The 18,317-nt window shown below is 41.4% G+C and overlaps 10 protein-coding genes across 10 annotated transcripts; 7 read left to right on the top strand and 3 right to left on the bottom strand.

The window, feature by feature from the left end:
- Window positions 1-55: 55 nt before the first annotated feature.
- PAS_chr4_0656 (uncharacterized protein) lies at window positions 56-2,053 on the bottom strand (the record flags this gene model as incomplete). The annotated part of the gene is made up of 1 exon (XM_002494048.1): window positions 56-2,053. One exon carries the CDS (start codon window positions 2,051-2,053, stop codon window positions 56-58), a length of 1,998 nt encoding a protein of 665 aa, XP_002494093.1.
- Window positions 2,054-2,486: 433 nt separating this feature from the next.
- PAS_chr4_0655 (Hypothetical protein) lies at window positions 2,487-3,503 on the top strand (the record flags this gene model as incomplete). Its single annotated transcript, XM_002494047.1, has 1 exon — window positions 2,487-3,503. The coding sequence occupies one exon, from the start codon at window positions 2,487-2,489 to the stop codon at window positions 3,501-3,503; it is 1,017 nt and encodes a 338-aa protein (XP_002494092.1).
- Window positions 3,504-3,540: 37 nt separating this feature from the next.
- PAS_chr4_0654 (Karyopherin involved in nuclear import and export) lies at window positions 3,541-7,303 on the bottom strand (the record flags this gene model as incomplete). The annotated part of the gene is made up of 2 exons (XM_002494046.1): window positions 3,541-3,830; window positions 3,862-7,303. The coding sequence occupies 2 exons, from the start codon at window positions 7,301-7,303 to the stop codon at window positions 3,541-3,543; spliced, it is 3,732 nt and encodes a 1,243-aa protein (XP_002494091.1).
- A 295-nt stretch (window positions 7,304-7,598) lies between these two features.
- PAS_chr4_0653 (Protein integral to the mitochondrial membrane) lies at window positions 7,599-8,918 on the top strand (the record flags this gene model as incomplete). The annotated part of the gene is made up of 1 exon (XM_002494045.1): window positions 7,599-8,918. One exon carries the CDS (start codon window positions 7,599-7,601, stop codon window positions 8,916-8,918), a length of 1,320 nt encoding a protein of 439 aa, XP_002494090.1.
- Window positions 8,919-9,077: 159 nt separating this feature from the next.
- Window positions 9,078-9,851, top strand: PAS_chr4_0652 (ER membrane protein involved in a late step of glycosylphosphatidylinositol (GPI) anchor assembly; the record flags this gene model as incomplete). Its single annotated transcript, XM_002494044.1, has 1 exon — window positions 9,078-9,851. The coding sequence occupies one exon, from the start codon at window positions 9,078-9,080 to the stop codon at window positions 9,849-9,851; it is 774 nt and encodes a 257-aa protein (XP_002494089.1).
- A 245-nt stretch (window positions 9,852-10,096) lies between these two features.
- On the top strand, window positions 10,097-11,083 carry PAS_chr4_0651 (Hypothetical protein; the record flags this gene model as incomplete). Its single annotated transcript, XM_002494043.1, has 1 exon — window positions 10,097-11,083. The coding sequence occupies one exon, from the start codon at window positions 10,097-10,099 to the stop codon at window positions 11,081-11,083; it is 987 nt and encodes a 328-aa protein (XP_002494088.1).
- A 600-nt stretch (window positions 11,084-11,683) lies between these two features.
- PAS_chr4_0650 (Hypothetical protein) lies at window positions 11,684-12,190 on the top strand (the record flags this gene model as incomplete). The annotated part of the gene is made up of 2 exons (XM_002494042.1): window positions 11,684-11,740; window positions 11,792-12,190. The coding sequence occupies 2 exons, from the start codon at window positions 11,684-11,686 to the stop codon at window positions 12,188-12,190; spliced, it is 456 nt and encodes a 151-aa protein (XP_002494087.1).
- A 20-nt stretch (window positions 12,191-12,210) lies between these two features.
- On the bottom strand, window positions 12,211-13,740 carry PAS_chr4_0649 (UBX (ubiquitin regulatory X) domain-containing protein that interacts with Cdc48p; the record flags this gene model as incomplete). The annotated part of the gene is made up of 1 exon (XM_002494041.1): window positions 12,211-13,740. One exon carries the CDS (start codon window positions 13,738-13,740, stop codon window positions 12,211-12,213), a length of 1,530 nt encoding a protein of 509 aa, XP_002494086.1.
- A 178-nt stretch (window positions 13,741-13,918) lies between these two features.
- PAS_chr4_0648 (Spermine synthase, required for the biosynthesis of spermine) lies at window positions 13,919-14,812 on the top strand (the record flags this gene model as incomplete). Its single annotated transcript, XM_002494040.1, has 1 exon — window positions 13,919-14,812. The coding sequence occupies one exon, from the start codon at window positions 13,919-13,921 to the stop codon at window positions 14,810-14,812; it is 894 nt and encodes a 297-aa protein (XP_002494085.1).
- Window positions 14,813-15,045: 233 nt separating this feature from the next.
- On the top strand, window positions 15,046-18,291 carry PAS_chr4_0647 (Low affinity vacuolar membrane localized monovalent cation/H+ antiporter; the record flags this gene model as incomplete). Its single annotated transcript, XM_002494039.1, has 1 exon — window positions 15,046-18,291. The coding sequence occupies one exon, from the start codon at window positions 15,046-15,048 to the stop codon at window positions 18,289-18,291; it is 3,246 nt and encodes a 1,081-aa protein (XP_002494084.1).
- Window positions 18,292-18,317: the final 26 nt, after the last annotated feature.

Here is an 18,317-nt window from a genome sequence, read left to right as displayed (position 1 = left end):
TTCCCGATTTGGTTGTATCGATTAATTAATGCAATCTATGAGATCTGTATATATATCAAACTTGAAGGCCAATCGGTACGATTTTTTGATCTTGCTTGCGTTTCTGTATTATCAGGAAAAGACACAGCAATAGTGCCAGGAAACACAGTGATAGGTTGACTCGGAAGACGTCATTGTAACAATTTTTTCCAAGATGGCACACCAATTGCTCCTTCTTGTCATCCCAAACACTGTTGTGGTCATATACGTAACCAAACATGGTGTTTAAAGCTGTAAGACTGACAATATTACTGGTAGTAACAAGTCCCCACGTTGTAGTAAAACTGTTGGAACCAAAATAGTCTACAATCACAGCTGGATAGACACCAAACACTGTCCCGTAACACGTTCCCACAATCAAACTGGCAACGGACAGCATGTGCACATCATCTAAGTAGATCATTAAGTATTGTGCCATGGCGCTCACACAACTTGCAATCACCAATACCCAAATTCTTTGATACTTCAGGACTTTGTGTATAAGATCAGATAACGGACCCGAGATCAATCTGCCTAAAAAGGAAGTTAGTGATAACAACGACACTTGAAGGGCCTGATAACCAGCACCATTCAAATGCTCAGGGTTGGAGCCCTTATTGATCTGTGCACTGACAATGTAGCCTACTGAATAAATATACAGTTGTCCAACACCAGACAATGTAGCCATCACCACGTACAGAATAACAAACTTGTAATTTGTCACAAGGCTCTTAATGTGCTTCCTGGCATTGGTCTTCTTAGGTTTAGGTTTCTGCTTGTTCCTCGGAGTACTTTTCGAGTCATCCCTGGGATATTTCTGTGGAATATCTTCTGACGAAGAGGGTTCATCCTTTTTAACCAAAGTATGGGCAGATTCTTCGTTTGTGCCTGAGTCATACAACATAAACCCGCCACGCAAAGGGGAGCCCACATGTCCACCGTTTTTCACCGCATTTGATGGATTCTGGGATTGTTGCATTTCGGCATGCTGCGCAAATTGCTTAGAAAGGTTAGAGCTGCTTCTAAATGACTGATTATTGGAAACCGAACGTGATACACCTGGACGATTGTTCATGGAGATCTTTATATTAGAGGCCTTGGTATTAACTGGAGAGCTTGATAAACTTGAAAGCGGGGAACTATATTTTCCAGCGGATCCAACCAAGAATGAATTTGAACGAGAGACAGCAGCGCTGTTGCTCGTTGGTATTTCATGGAACGAAAGAACTGAGGAATTTGAAGATCTAAGAGAACTTTCCGGGGAGCTATCTGATTGCGGCCCGGCTGTGGAAAACAAAGAAGATACAGACTGCGACATTAATGTCGCCTGTGCAAATGAACCCCTGTGTGCGGCCATCAATATAGATCCATATCCGTCAGCTTTCGTGATAGGCTTTGCCCTAGCCCTTTCTTGAAGCAAATTTTCGTTATTGGGCCTTCTGGGTGTCTTAGCTGTGATAGGGTGTCCTGAATCCACCAGAATGACAAAGAAACTACTAATTCCAATCACTATTCCGCAAAACAGGGAAACAAATTTCAATAGACCTGAGGTATTGTCAGCGAAAAATGTAGCAGCAACAGTACTATACATCAAAGCAGATAATCCATAACTGGACACAGGAACGGAGCCAGCAGATCCCCTGTGATTAGGAAAATTTGCAGTAGCTGATTTGAGGCAAGAATAAAAACTTAACACGGATCCCATACCAGTGCAAACCATGGCCATGGACAGGGCCAGGAGACTGTCAATCCTGTAAATGTATGCATAGTAGAGACAGCCAAAGCCAATGAACTCAAGAAACGCGCCGATGAAAATCGACATGGAGGGCCCGTTATGGTCTATGAACAGGCCAATGGGCAAACCCCCAATGGAAGTGCCAACATTGGAGGCCAGTGATAAGGTAGCTGCACCAGACGCTGTCAAATGGCACTGCACTGCCAACTGTGGGGCATAAGTACCAAACAGGTAAGGAGTTCCGGCAGCAAGTGATACTAGAGCTGAAAATATCAACGAGACAACCTTCTTTTCAGCCATCACTTGAGAGGAACGGATCAAGGTATGCTCACCAGAGGAAAACGGTAAGAAAGAACAGCGATTCGCTCAAAGATAAGAGGGTCGCAGAATTGCAGTCACGTGTAGTTAAGCTTTGGTGGGGGTCGCACCACACCTGCAAGGAAGGAAAAGAAGGTGCTGTGTCAGGCTAGCACGGATCAGCTCTCATTCTAGAGGTGATGCCTGCACTGATCGGTTTACGAGTATCTGAATAGTGCACAGTCTTTCAGTCACCTGGAGCTGATTGGATGATGACGTGTCTAGGGTTTTTCTTATCGTGTCGAACCTTTCGCTCGCCCACCCAAAATAGAAAAAAGTGATTTGTTCTATATGCTTGTTTTGGGTGCAAGGATGTTGAAACTGTATTAGACATCCAGCATCAATAAATCCTCTCTTCTTCTGGCACTGAAGAGGGATGGCTAGAAGGTACAATATCTCCCTTTCCCCTCCTTCTGCTTCAGCTTCTCAGAATGAAGAGGAACCTTCTAACAGTTCTGTAAATCATAGAAGAGCAGATAAGAAGTCCAAGAAGCGGAAACATGGCACGGAAACTTCTGAACCTTCCGAACCCACTGAGCGTGTCACATCCCCTGTATTCTCTAGTGTTACCTCAGATGAGGTGGAAAAGATGGCCATTTCTTTAGTAAGAGCTTCGATAAGCTATGAAAAGCAATATCAGGTATTGAACAACACTATACTAAAGAAACTGTACACAATGATGGAAACTAATGCGGCCAAAGTTTCTTTTGATCGTGTATTCCACAGGGCAAATAGCATTCTAACAGATGTATTCGGATTAGAGCTGGCCCAGCTACCAGAAAAGACTAACAAGCACAAGAAACAAAAAGTAGACAACACATCCGAAGACAGAGAAAGGAAAAAAACACTCAATTCGTCTTATATTTTGGTGAATAGTTTACCGGTTGATATTAGACAAAAGCTGGTCAGATTTTACCAGCAAAAAGTCGCAAAGATTAATAGCTTGGAGGAAGTCGCTGATTCAAGCTCCTTACTACCAACTACAGGCTCAGACTTGATACATCAGGGATTCAATGTAGTGATTCTGTCTGTAATAGTGATCAACTCTAATCGTGTTACATCTGATGAGCTCCACCAATTCCTTTCAAAAACATTCAAAATAAGCTGTAAAGAAAATATAAGATATGAATTTCTTGGAAACAGGTCAATCCCAGAGTTTTGTGGCTATCTAGAGAAACAGGAATACATCTCAAGACGGGTCTTAGGCGATGACAAAGAATCTAGGAAGGAGTCGGACCTTTTCGAATATTTCTTGGGACGACGAGCAAGAGCAGAGATATCCAAAGACGCGTTTTATTTCATGATCCAAGAAATTTTTGGAGAAATGTTCACAGAGGAAATTAAAAAGCAAGCTATTCATTCAATTAACACTGCATACTCAGAAGGCGATTAGAACTATGTTCATATATTATATTCCATCCGTTATCTGCTTAGGTATCATTTTCATTGAATAAACCATTTAATGCTCCATTTTCCAGGTAGGGATCGTCCATAACATCTTTGTTGATACCAGATTCGTGTTTCTTCCTGTGAACTGCATTCTCCAGCTGCTTATCTCTTGCGGTTTTTAATGCACTCTCGTCTAAGTTTCTTACTGTGGCTATCAGTTGTTGGAATGTGTTTCTTTGCTGCCTTAGACTAGTCGACGAGGTTAAAATTGTTTCAAATCCAACTATAGCCTTCGAAGTCAGTGTTGGAAGCAATCTCTGGAGAACATCCACTGGATAAGAAGCCTTGGATCTCAAAGTCACGTAAATAAGCCAGCGCTAGTCCTGCTTCAAGCTGAGCATCAGCAAAGAATTCATCCATCAGAACCTGTAGCAGTGCTTTCATTAAGTTATCAGCAAGGTATTTGTCTACCTCATCATCTTTCAGTAAAATGTCAGGTAGAATATTCCTAACAATTAGAATAGCATTGAACGAACATCTTGTATCTTTGTACATGATAATATTGCAAATTAGCTGCAAAAAAGGAGCTAGAATATTTTTGTTGTTAAAGATGACTGATCTGCACTCCATTTGTCTGTCACTTAGCTTGTTATTTGTCCACTGTCCTACTAGATCAATTAGCATTCGATCCACTGAGCCTGTAAGTTGTCGCAACATATGCTCCTCCATCATCTCTTCAGTTAGAGCTTCGTCGTTTCCAGAACCATCGGTCTGCATTCCTCGCAAATAAACTTTTTCCCAGCGAGTGCTCAAAAGTTTATCCACTTCCGGTAACATCTGGGGTAGCAGCTCACTTAAAAACGGTTCTACGTACCTCAGGGGGCAATTTTTAAACACAGCCCTCATCACAATAGTAAACATATGTCTCCAAGAATATAATGTAATACCCACGCTATCACCGGCTAATGCTTTCCAGAGCAATGTAGCAATGTTAGGGATTTCGTACAACGTCTCTTCTAGTTCAGAAATGGAACTTATTGTTAAATATGCGTACTCCCGAGTGTATCTAACAATGTGGCCGACATTATCTGCGAAATCTCTCAAAGTGTGAATGGCTTTCACATTTTCTTCCATAAAGGCATCCTTAGTCTGCATTGAAACCCCCTGTTGCCAAAACCGTTCCAAAGTTGTAAACTTGACAAACACTTGAACTTCAGTTGGAATGTCAGTCCAATTGGCTGGGTTATGGTATGCTTGAATTTGTGATAGAAGTTGCAATACGTGTGGAATAATTGGTTGGACTCTAGGCTTCCATAATGCAAGAAGCTTTTGAAATTGCTCCGACTGATGATCCAACTTTTCTATACTGTACTGAATCAAGATTCGAGTGGCTCTGATTGGAAATACTGACTCCCAATGTTTCTTAAGGTCAGTTCGCAAGGCTCTTCCGGCAGCATCCATATCCGCCTCCAATAGGTTTGTGTCGACTGTCATCCTTCTGCTCTGGAAATATTCAGCGATTTTCACAATTCCTAACCTTTCCATGAACCAAGGGAGTTCCAAAAGTCCCTTTTCAGTTGCTGGATCAGACCAAGCAGCTAACTCCGGATCAACAATCTTTGCAAATCTTTGTTCGCTGTCTTCAATCATAGATCTTTGGGACACAACCAATAAAAAGGATTTGAAAGCAACAGCCTCGTGATCACTAACTTTATCGGAAGATAAAATGTTTGCAATCACTTCTTCCAACTGATCGAGAATGTTTTTCAATTCTTGTGGTATCAAGTATGCTAGCCTGTTTAGCTCTGTCCCACTACTGGTACGTAAATCCCTAATGTCCTCACGTTCTTTATCAGTAGCGTTTTCCGGATATTCATAAGTAGTAGAATTGATAACACTCTCCAGTACCTTAAACATCAATTGAGAAATTGTCTTCAAGAGCGGGGTAAATTGGACCAGGGTTTGAATTTGTTTTCTTAGTAGTTTTGGGTCGTTAATATGTAAATTCAGTAGCTTCTCACAAAGATCACTAACCAACCGAACATAGTATTGTTTTTTCGTTTCTAAATCACTACCATCGTACCAAATCTCCCATCTTGATACCCCACGCACTGCACATTCAATAATATGAAATTGTGAGACACCATAAATATACGACTCAGCATCTTCGTTTTTGTACTTCAGCTTCTTCTCAGATAGTGCTTTCACTCCAAGTTCGGAACTGAAAAATTGATTTAATCTGTTGTTCAGCCAATTCAGCCCAAATTCAGGATTACAACAAATGCTTATCCTAATTATATCTTCCAGGAATTTTTTATAGTTGCTGACAAACACTTTAGATTCACTAGTCGTATCAAAGTCAACTTCAAGGAATTTTTTTGATGTGTGTTCTTCTGACAGATCTGTATAATCCAGCAGTCTATTGGAGCAAGCTTCGATTAGATCTGGCAACAACAATTCAACATGAGTAGCTTGAAACAACTTGTCAGATCGGAGCAGCGAACACCAGAACTGAAGAGATAAGCCTGAAATTATTAATGAATCATGATTTAGGGTGGATAACACCAATTTCAAGTAGGCTTCTATATTAGAGTCATCAGGAAGTTGGTGAGGTGAGGCTGCTGACGACGAGGAAGTGGATCCCAGATATTCTCCAAGGCCCACAATCATTTCGACTAGTTTTTTAAGCAGTGTGTACTTCTGTTCATCAATATCGTCCGGGTCCAGTATGGTTGACTGATAGACTTGAGAAAGCATTTCGATTCCTTCAGTTTTAAACACGGAGCCAACAATATCAGCAAAATCTTCCTCATTGGAAAAACTTCTTGTAAATAAAACATGCAAACAGTCTGTTGCAAGGATCCTGATTTGGGTCCTGGGAAGCATAAACGCCTTGCAAAGTAGTTCCAGTATCTTTGCATCTCTTAAAGCAATAGGGAAAGTCCAATGCAGCGAAGTCTTTAAAGTTTGTAAAATCTTAAGGCAGAAGTTCTCCGATTTTGCAATAGTTTCAGGCGATGATTGATTATTGTAAAGAATTCCCAAGCATTCTTCAAAGAACTCAGCCCATCTAAGTAACCACCCTTGGTTTTCCGCTCGGAATTGCCGAACTGATTCCGTGGGGACAAACTTCAGGTTTAATATTGCTTCAGAAGTGACTATTTCTGCGCCCAGGCTGGTAAGGATCATCTGTCTGGAAGCTGCAATTGGATCATCCAATAAATAAATGTCCTCAAATAAAGTCCTGAATATCACAAGTGCCAGTTCCCGAGTGACTTCATTTAAGGTCCATAAATTGAGAAGATCTTTGTCCATGGATATCCAGCTATCTAATTTTTCATCCTCTGTTAATTGAATATTATCTAGGGCCGCTTCGGTGAGTTTATCCTTCGTGTTGATTGAATTGGGGGTTGGGGATGTTCTCAATAAATGCGTTCCCCAACATCTCTTCGCCACAGAAACCCACAAATGAGCTATCTTTTCTTTTATATAATGGGGATCCTGAGGAGTTACCTTATTAGCACATTCCACGATCCAATGCCTTATCGCCAATCTTTTCGTACTATCATAAGATTCTAAGTCATTATGTATAGCGGACTGCAATAAGTTTAAGCCAAAATGTCTTACAACAAATTCATTATTGTTGTCCGGTAAAGCCAGTTGATATCCCCAGTAAGGTGACTGCTCCTCCAGCTTGATCTTCTCCAAGAACTCTTGCGCCTGGCGTCTTTGATCATTGCTAGATGTCATGGAGTATATGACCTCCAGAGCCGCCACTATCTGACTAGCACCAACGGAGTCCATTTCGTCTCTTTGCACAATAATATTGGTAGAATTATGAGACAGGAAATTTGACTGAAGTTTAATTCAAGAACTTATGTGTGTATGGGTAGTCCAAAGGAAGTGATGGTGGAACGGTATATTTATCAGTCTTTTCGTTGAGGAATTTCGCTCACAGGCTTTTGCTCGGGGGAGAAATCTTCCTGCAATTCGAAGAATCTTTCCAAGATAGCCCGAGTGAGCGCGTGTAGACCGTGTAGGATCGTGATCAAATCGATTGTACGAAAAAAAAATCTCCATCAGGCTGGTTCCATAACTGATGTTTCTTGCAAGAACTGTGGACAAGTCGGCTGCAAGGTTCATTACTGCCCCTGACGTGTGCTTAAAGCGATGCTTCTCCTCAACATTAGGGTGCTTGAACAATAAGCCAACTTTTCAGTTTAAAACCAAGAAAAAGACCAAAGAGGATTTAAAAGAGGAGGAGGCCCAGAAACGGTACCAAGAAGCACTGGAAAGTGGGGATAGGTTCCGTATTTGGGCAGCATATGCCAGAACGAACGAGTACGATCGAAAAGCTTTGAAGTGGTACATACTAGGCTACGGGGCATTCATTCTATATGGTATTACCTATTTCAAGAAGGCATTTGCTAAGGAAAAAGAAAAGGAAGCATTGGTTGAAAAATTTCAGAAAGAAGGAACTCTTTCTGAATGGGAACATCTCCGATTGAAAGAGTTGAATCACGACAAGTTGAGAACCACTGACAGTATCAAGCTGGCAGAGTATCACAAACTATGGGACGAATATAAGATGAAGCTGGTTAAAGCAACTTCTGAGGAGGAGCTAGCTCAAATCGGTGAATTTGACCCAAAACCAGAAGACATCAGTGAATACAAAGAATATCAGACCAAGATCTTACCACCTAAGGATTTGACTGAGCTTTATAACGAGCTGGCTTCCAATTACGATAGTGATATCAATTTGGAAGAGACTCTTTCTTTCATGGGAAGCAAAAGAAAATGGCTAATGAAAGAAATTGAGGGAGATGTGTTGGAAGTTGCTTGTGGTACTGGAAGAAATATCAAATATCTGGATCCTACTCAAATTTCATCAATTACGTTCCTGGATGCATCCACCAAGATGTTGGAGATTGCGAAAGAAAAATTTCGTAGGCAGTTCCCTCAATTTCCAAGAGCAGCATTTGTTGTGGGAAAGGCAGAAGACTTGCTTGATATAACATCCAAAGACGATGCAGTTAAGTACGATTGCATTGTTGAAACATTTGGTTTATGTTCACATTACGATCCCGTTAAAGCGCTGAAAAATATGGCACGACTTTTAAAACCAGGCGGACGTGTTATACTGTTAGAACATGGCAGGGGATCCTATGATTTCATCAACAATCAACTAGACTCTCGTGCTGATAGACATAGTAAAACTTGGGGATGTAGGTGGAACTTGGATATTGGAGAATTGTTGGATCAATCAGGTTTGGAGATAGTAGAAGAAAAGAGACACCACTTTGGTACGACGTGGTGCGTTATTGCCAAGAACCCCGGTGACACTGTTAAACCTAAAGAATTGGGATGGTATGAAAAGTATTTCAAGCCGTCTAATCCCTCTCAAGAAGCTCAAAGATGAAGCCACATCTGCCTAATGCGTTTAGTTAGAACTGTACATAGAGACTAAGATTTCACCTTTTTCATAACTTTCGCGCGACTAGTATGTGTTATCGTATTTTCAAACCCAAACTCATCAGCCTTCTTGAACCGTGTCATCCCAGCTACTAAAAATATCACCATGAGAAAGGCCGTCTCCTTCTCAGAAGGGTTGAGTAGCGATTCCTCCAAGTTGTCACCGTCTAAGAAAGACGGAGACGATACAAAGAATGAAAAAAATCCGAATGTTACTCCGCTAAGAGTCCCTCCTTTGAATCATCCAGTAACAGTATTACCATTTCAGTCTCTATACGCAGCCTATGCCTTGTTTGCAAAGTATGATGTTCTGACAAATAAAAATGAGGCATTGGTACAATCATTGAAGGGTTTGATAGGTCTACAGTTTGCTTACGGTGTCCTCATATTATTCAACTATTCACAAGACTCAACACAAAGTCGGAAAAGAAGCTACTTTGGCAATTTTGCAGTTATCATTTTGAATATTATCATTAGCTTGATCATGTCCGTTCCTGTCCATATGCTCTTATTACTTTTTGGAGCCCCAATTTTGAGTTTGAATAAAGAAACCTTCCTATTAGCTGCTCATCTTTCACTGTTGACAGTATTCCCGATTCTGTCCACCTATAGAGCAACCCATGCCGAGAAAGACTTTGGAATGACGTTTTCAACACTTTTCTTCCGATTGGTGACTGTTCAAGTTCATGGAGACATTTCCAAGCATATTGTCTACATGACATTACTAGGAACAGTATTTGGTACATGGTTAGGTATCACGCCGATTCCTCTAGACTGGGATAGACCATGGCAGGAATGGCCAATTACGTTACTCGTAGGTGCATTTTTGGGCAACTTCGTTGGGGGACTGATAAGTTGTATTTCCATTCTGTTCTTCTAGAATAGATGAACTATTTGCTCCCCTAATTACCCTTTAACATTAGAATCTGTTTCATAGATGGTTTTAAAAAAGATCACTTGGTTGTCTTGAACCATTAGTAAGATCTCTGTAGAGTTCCTTCCATGTAAATTTCCCCTTCTTTTGAGTAAGGGCGTATTCTCACTACATACAGCTATCAAAAATACTCTCACAATTTTCATCGAATCAACATAAACCACCCCTCATAACATTAACACGTACACACAATGCATCCCCACAGACGGCATATATCCTTTCAGGCAATCAAATCAATATTCTCGTCTTCAAAGAGTTCTAATGAAGTTCTCAAACCCATCAAAAAATTGCCCACAGTCTCCGGAGCAGGTCCATTTGCTGAGCCTGCCACTTTTGACATAATAGGGAACCCGAATGCTCTTTTGAACGTGAAACTACCGTCTTCCACCGTATTGGACCTGCAATTCAACAACCAGCAGAACAACATTGTAGCTGTGAATGGAGACATTTCACAATTGCACACAGAATTGGGGAAACTCGGGACCCTTACCAACTCCTTTCTGTATCAAAGGTGTTTCAACATCAACCCGATCAGTCTGCTACTATCCAGTGCCTCTACCAATGCAAATTTTTTGTCCTTGAAGACGTCAGAGAAAGATCAATGGTCTGTGGTTAACAAATCGAGTCTCGTCGCTTGGTCTGGCAACGGGTTGACGGTAGAACCTAGTGAGAAGGGCTTGCAGCTCTCAGGAAAGGGAATCTTCGCTTTGAGCCATCCAGGAAACTTATTTGAAATCAAGTTATTAGAAGGAGAGTCCATATACCTCGCACCTTCTACTATAGTTGCTTACGACAATCTAAACCCTTTCAAATATCAATTCATCAACAACAGAAAGGTGCTCTTGGATATTAGCATCCCTGAGTTTAATGCTTTTTCAAAACTCAAAGCATCGATCAATACTCAATGGAAAAAGATCAATGCAAAGCTAACTTCTAAGACTGAAGATGTTGAGCAAGAACTGGTAGTCAAGGATAGCCCAAAGAGCATAGAAAGAGCTAATCAGCTGCTTGGCTATTTGGCGTCATTTTACAGAAGATTCCTCACGAACAAGGCGGACGAGTTGATGGTAGAGTTCAAAGGTCCTCAAACATTGATAGTTTCCAATGATCTTATCAGCAACAGACGGTATTTCACAGGACAAGAGCTAGAGGATATATTTTCCAAACAGACTAGGTAGGCAATAGATTAATAATTCTCAACATAGTAAGACGATTGGATAATCTTGGTGTTGACTATGGTTAACAAAATGAGTTAAAAAATGACGACAACGGCAGGACTCGAACCTGCGCGGGCAGAGCCCAAAAGATTTCTAATCTTTCGCCTTAACCACTCGGCCACGTTGCCTTGTACAAGCTTTAAAGTATTTGTGGAGATTATGTTGGTGGTTGTTCTATAACTATTACTGAATCAAAGTACCGTAGGACATGATAGGTCAGTTAAAATATTAACCAATGTATTTTGGAACCCATAATCAACTAATCGTGGAACCGTAAAAACAGTTACTAATTTGATGAAACACTTTACAACGCGCTAGTGTTTGCTAGGTTAAATCATTCTTGTGGATAATTTGTCTGCTGCTTCAAAGGTAAGAGTTAATAGCTAAGTGACATCATTAAAAATGTATTGAACCCACTGTAACGAATATCTCCTGTTGAAGGACAAACGCCTTTGAAAACAACTAGTGATCCGCCTGGATCCTCCTGAGCCCTCTCGACGTCCCGCGATAACCTGTACTATCCAGCGAAAAAGTTCCACCCAGCAACATCTTCCTTCAACCATGTCCACAACTACTAAGAAAAACAAGAACAGGATCTTGATAGAGAATCACAAACAGGTATGAGTCCAAGAATAACCAAAGAAGTACCCTTTTACTGACATATACTAGTTCCTGGAAGAAGTTTCCAAAACAGCCACTTTATCAGTTTGGAACTCGAAATTTTCAATCAAACGACTGTCTCTAGAAGCAGATCCCGTGGAAGGGACGCCTGAAGGAATCAGAGATATCCCACAAGGAGTAGAGACAAACTCTATAATAGGAAACAGCGTAGAGAATGATTCAAAGTCACACCCCATTTTATTCAGATATACAGCTAGACACGCAAAGGAGAAAATACCAGAGGTGCGAATTTCAACCACCGTTGATTCAGAGCAGCTAAGCACCTTCTGGAGAGATTATGTGGACATATTGAAGGGAAGCTCCCAATTGAAACTGCAGTCAGAAACCAAGAAAGTCAGTAGTAAGAAGAGCAAGGCGAAGAAGAAGAGAGGAAAGGGTGCATGGTAATAGGATCTTAAAATACATATCTATTCGTTCTCCAATATTAAGTTACCAGTGGGCCAAACGATTTCGCACTCTTGTATCCTAGTTGACTCATCAACAGGCAATTGCTCTCTAGGCATTATTTGTATCAGTCTAAAGGAATAAGAATGGTTGTAATTTTCAGGTTTGCTCACTGGAACAGTGATATCCTCGTCAGGGATTGGCCTCAAGTAAAACTCCGCAAATGCGTAGATCTCTTCCAGCGAGCAGTCTTTATCGAACCTTCGAGTTATCTTGGTGCCATCTGGGGTTCTTATTGCTATGCGGGCATATTGTCCCTTCAATTCGGTAGAAGGTTCAGGCCTCAAAGTCTCTCTTCTCCACAGAAGCCACTGACGCTCCTTTTCTTGGCGTATCCTAGCTGCATTTCGTTCTTCATCTCTCGCTCTATCTCGTGCCAAAGATCTTTGATATGCCTCTTCTTGCTGAGCTCGAAGGAACTGTTCATCATTACGAGAATTTCTTTGTGCTCTGATAGCCTCCACTGTCGGGTTATAACGTTCGTAGACTTTCGTGAACCTTTTTATAATCTTTTTAACTTGAAGTGGCTTATTGTTGGAAATTCCCGCAACTTTGGCTACCAAGCTAAGAGTGGAACTACTAGTGTTGTTATTTCCTGTGTTGTTGAGAGTTAGAGATAATAAACCCAGAAAAGGAAAGTTCATGACTTTGAACATGTTGGCGACTTGAAAACTCTCACTTTCCTTAACATTCCCACCCCACACCATGATATCATACTGATTGATGAATCTTAATAGTTGCTTGCTGAGAAGCAACTCTTTTGTAAATTGAGCTCTGTCTTCATGCTCATCACTTTGCAGATAGATAAGTAACCATTTACAATCTCGCTTGGCAATATACAACGCCTGCGTGTAGGAGCATTCCAAAAAGGGTGGTCTATCGACTGCCCACGAAGCTTCATTTGCTGGTGTATTTCCAATTTCTTCGTCAAAGGCAACTATAAATCTCCGAGCATTGTCACTTGGGTCTAAAGAACGACGGATTGAGTAAATGGATCTGCCACTTCCCAGGTTAAGTCCTGTTATCTTGTTCAATGCAGGTGCTATCTTTTCGACTGCAAAGATGCTCAGGTAGCAAAACAGTTGGTAAAGCACCCACAAGGGTATTATTACTATAGTGATGAGCCCTTTCAATAAAGTTTTGGCAACTTTGTGCAACTTCGAAAAACTGTCTGAGAAGGGCGATGGTTGTTCATAGGGTGAAGGAAACGCTCCAGGGACTTCAGAGTTCACAGGAGTTGATTGGTTGCTGTTTCCAAAAGCTTGGTTGTACGCATTACGGATAGAATCTTCCATATTCGAATTGTTTGAGTTTAAAACTGTGTTTCGGCTTTGCGTCGATAAAGCACGAGGAAGCTGTGGGTTTTGATCAAAGGCTGCGATAAGAGAGGCTTCCAAGTTCCAGTCGTGTGATTGTAGTATTTGCTGAGCTTGATCCGTACTGAAGACTTGATTGGTTATACTCTGGAATTGATTTAGAGTATCACTGTCCATAGATAAGAACTACAGAGGAAAGTATGAAGGTTTGAGTGAAGATGTTATACCCACGAATCGCCCTTGCAAGGGCGGACGAGCCTTCCCAAAATTATTAGATCTCCCCACTAGAAAAACCTCAAGGGGAAGGAAGAACTTCTCGGTTGTCATTTACGTCCATTATCAAAGTTCAGAGAAAATGTCTGAAATATCTAAATTAACGCACCCCCGAGTCATAGATGGATGGTTTCGTGAAATCTCTGATGAATACTTTCCAGGCCAGGCAATGATGCTTCGAGTGGAGGAGATCTTGTTAGCAGAAAAATCAGAGTTCCAGGACATTTTAGTCTTCAAATCTACTGATTACGGAAATGTACTAGTGCTAGACGGAATTATTCAGGTGACAGAAAGAGATGAGTTTGCCTACCAAGAGATGATTACTCATTTGCCCATGTTTAGTCATCCCAATCCAAAAAGAGTTCTAGTCATTGGTGGAGGAGATGGTGGAGTGTTGCGAGAAGTAGTTAAGCATCCCTCTGTAGAGTCGGCTACTCTGGTGGAGATTGATTCTACCATCATAGACTTGAGTCGTAAATACCTTCCTGGAATGTCGTCTGCTTTAGATCATCCCAAGGTGAAGATATGCATCCAGGACGGTTTCAAATTCTTAGAAGAGGCTAGTGAAAAGTTTGACGTAATCATTACCGATTCCTCAGACCCTGAAGGTCCAGCTGAAGCTTTCTTCCAAGAGAATTACTTCCATTTGCTGAAGTCGGCACTGTCTCCCAATGGTATAGTTATCAGTCAGGCCTCAGAGAACATTTGGCTTAAGATTGCCAACCTGAAAAAGTTGAAAAATATTTGTGAAAAAGTTTTCAGCCAAGTCAAGTACTCATATTGTACAATTCCAACCTACACATCAGGCCAGTTAGGACTCATGGTATGCACAGACTCTCCAGAAATTGAACTTATCACTCCAAGTAGACGAGTTTCACGAAAAGAGGAATCGGCACTATTTCGTTACTACAACTCTGAAATACACACTCAGAGTTTCGTGCTGCCAACTTGGGCCGACAAAGTGATTAACGGATAGTCTGAGACGAGTGCAACTCAATTGTATATATACATCTAACAATCTTCAATGTCCCTTAGGATCCATTTTCTATAAAAAGATTTGAGAAGTGCCCTAACTTTAATAGGGTATTGGAAGCGCGAGAAGCCACTCTAAACTCATCTGCCAAACGTGGTACCTAATCAAAAATCCTCCTATCTCTCCTCCTAACTCAACTTCGTTTTCAGTTGTACACCCCCAAAACTATTCACCTAATGAGTGGTAAGAAGTCCAATGGCGAAACTCCCTCTCAAGAACCCCCGGCTGATTCATTGGATCCCAAAGCATCCGTACTCCCGTCTCCTGCTGTCCCCTCAACACCGGTAGTAAAGTCCCATTATCCCCCAGGAGCCACAGCTCACAGCGCCGAACAATCCAAAGGTTTTTTGGAGAATGCCTCTCCCATTAAGCCTGTCACCAGTCAGCAGGCTGCCAGAACCAGAAAGGCTTCTGTGAGACCTCAGTTTTCTCGTTCTATCTCCTCCTCCGCCAACACTCCCAGTTATCACAAACAATATATCATGTTGCCAAGTAAGCAGCAGTCCCAAATGGCAGTAGTTAACCCCGGTGAAGCCCTACCAGCTGATAGTCCCTATGTCACAAAATCTTCGGGAATTGACTCTCCTCATTCAAGACGGAAATCCAAGCAGAACCCCCCTATCAAGTATGTTTTTTCAGTGGACGACGGGGAGGATGAGATCGAAGCAGACATTAATAGGGAGTACATGGAAGGGTATAGGGATGGATTGAAACAGCGTCTGAAAAAAACCAAGAGCAAAGGTTCGAAGCTTTACTCTCCCATTCCAGGACCAAAGAAGAAATTGACCACCGCCAGTGGCAGTGAACGAGAGTCTCTTGTGGAACAATTGGAATCTGAGGTTTCCAAAGAATTGAGCAAAGTGAGTAAGGATCTGGACCGTTTGGAGGTTCTAGAGTCTGATCCTCATTCCCACAAAATTCTCTTCAATGAAGAGTCTAGCGTTCCTGAACCCATTGAGGAGGATGATTCCAACACAAGTTCTCAGATTCACCATCCAGCACCAGTTCCAGATGAATCAAACGAGAACGAAGAATTCATCGATGAGTCGAGTAATATACAGGGGTATCATGAAAGGGATGAAGATCAGGATGGCCTTGGGTCAAAGAACACTAGCTCTGACAGTGCGTCGATTTCTTCGCTAGAAAGCTTTACTTTGAGAGAGAGGCAGGATGCCATTAACAACACACATCCTTTCGGAGTAAGGATTTGGAAACCTGCTTTATACAAGAAAATTCGTTCTGTTCAGAAAGAAGCTGACTATGATATTCATCAGACCCCGTTGGCGGCCAGACATATCTCTTGGGATGTCTCTTTGACTAATCACCTCTACAGTGCAACACTGGGTTTGTTCTTGTTCTTAGTATTGCTCATCTGTTCAGCTGTGACATTTTTCTTCACATTTTTTACTAATCCCAAGAAAGATGACTCTCTCAAATATGCTAAACAACTCTATAATATTGGTTTTTATTTATTAAATCCCTTTGGGAAAATTGTGCTTCTTAGGAAAGAGAAGAAGTATTATAATGAGGATGAAGGTGTCGGGTCCTCTTTAGATGAATACAGGAGATGGAGAACTGATGAAGAACAAAGGCTCTTTTATGCTCCAAAAAAGAAGCATAGGGCTCATTCCACAGTTGAAAGGGAAGGTGCTGTTCCTCACCATTCTTACGGTGCTGCAGGGGAAGAGTCAATTGACACGACTAATGAAGAGGATGATGCATTCAAGATAAGACTATTTGGAAGAGGTAAATGGAACATCGGAAGGGTAGTTTTCTTTATCCTTTTCTATCTTATTATCCAACCATTCCTAGTCATTATTTCCATTTGTGCTTGGCTAACAGTATTTGCAATTCCTTTAGCAAAGACGGCTATGATTTTGGATAGTCATGTCCGCCGCCATCCTCTTGGTTTGGTCTTTAGAGTAGAGAAAAACTACCACTATGACAGACGAGGAGTTGAGCAATCCAATGAATCGATTTTAATCTGTACATATAGAGCCGTTGGATGGCATTATTACAAGTACACAGTGGATGGAACCAATATTTATTTCATCAACTTGCTCTTCTTAGTTGCTTTCACCATATTCGATTTCTATCTCCTGAAAGAGAAATTTGGATTCCACTCAATCCTGACAGACTCATCGACTGTATTCCTTATGTGCCTTATATCAATCATCCCACTGGCTTACTTTATTGGTCAAGCTGTGGCCTCCATTTCTGCGCAAACGTCTATGGGAGTAGGTGCTGTTATTAATGCATTTTTCTCTACAATCGTGGAAATCTTCCTTTATTGTGTTGCTTTGAACCAAGATAAGAGTCGTTTGGTTGAAGGATCCATAGTTGGATCAATTCTGGCAGCTGTTTTGCTTCTTCCAGGGCTGTCTATGTGCAGTGGTGCACTGAAAAGGAAAACTCAACGATATAATCCCACCAGCGCTGGAGTTTCCTCTACGATGTTATTGTACGCTACCATTGTTTTATCTTTGCCATCTATCTTGTCTATTTTGTACGGGGGATTCGAAACAGAATGTGTTCCATGCTCGCCAGAACAGTTAGCTGCGTCTCCTACTTGCAGATCATGTCATTTCTACCATAATCCACTGGATATCAATGGTTCACTTTATACGGCATATATCAAACCATTTTCTCTGATATGTGCTATTGCATTATTTTTTGCTTATTCGATTGGATTATTATTCACATTGAAGACTCATGCGGCTTTGATTTGGAGCACTCCAACTGTTTACGAAAGACCGAAGGTTGAAGGTAGCAATGCGCCAGCAAAAAATAATTCCATTTCACATCACCGAAGCTCACTCCCTAATGTTGCCAAGGCCGCTCAGGAACAAACGAAGAAGGAGCCATCTTCAGTTCAGCCTAACTCAGAGGCTGATAGCGGTGGGCACGATGCACCAAACTGGTCCAGAACCAAATCAACTGTGATCCTTTTATCTGCCACCCTTCTCTATGCTGTCATTGCAGAAATACTGGTTGACACTGTTGATGTTATTCTCGTCAAGTTTCCCATCAGTCCAAAGTTATTGGGTTTGACTGTGTTTGCTTTAGTTCCTAATACCACCGAGTTTGTGAATGCCATATCGTTTGCCTTGAACGGAAATGTTGCCTTGTCAATGGAAATCGGATCTGCTTATGCTCTGCAGGTGTGTTTACTGCAAATCCCAGCCCTGGTAATCTATACTATCATACACTTCACGCCAACGAGTTCCATTTCATCCATGTTCACCCTAGTATTCCCCAGATGGGACATCATTGCATGCTTCACCTCGGCATTTATGTTTACATATATTTATGCGGAAGGAAAGTCCAATTACTTCAAAGGTGCCATGTTAATCCTGATATATTTGACAGTTATGATAGGTTTCTTCCTCGCTGATAGAATAGATGAGCTCAGGTTGGAATAATTATTAAGAAATAATAGTATTAGTTT

The sequence above is a fragment of the Komagataella phaffii genome, chromosome 4, assembly GCF_000027005.1.
Source record: "Komagataella phaffii GS115 chromosome 4, complete sequence".
NCBI classification, from domain to species: domain Eukaryota; kingdom Fungi; phylum Ascomycota; class Pichiomycetes; order Pichiales; family Pichiaceae; genus Komagataella; species Komagataella phaffii.
This window is presented reverse-complemented; position numbering and strand designations above follow the sequence as displayed.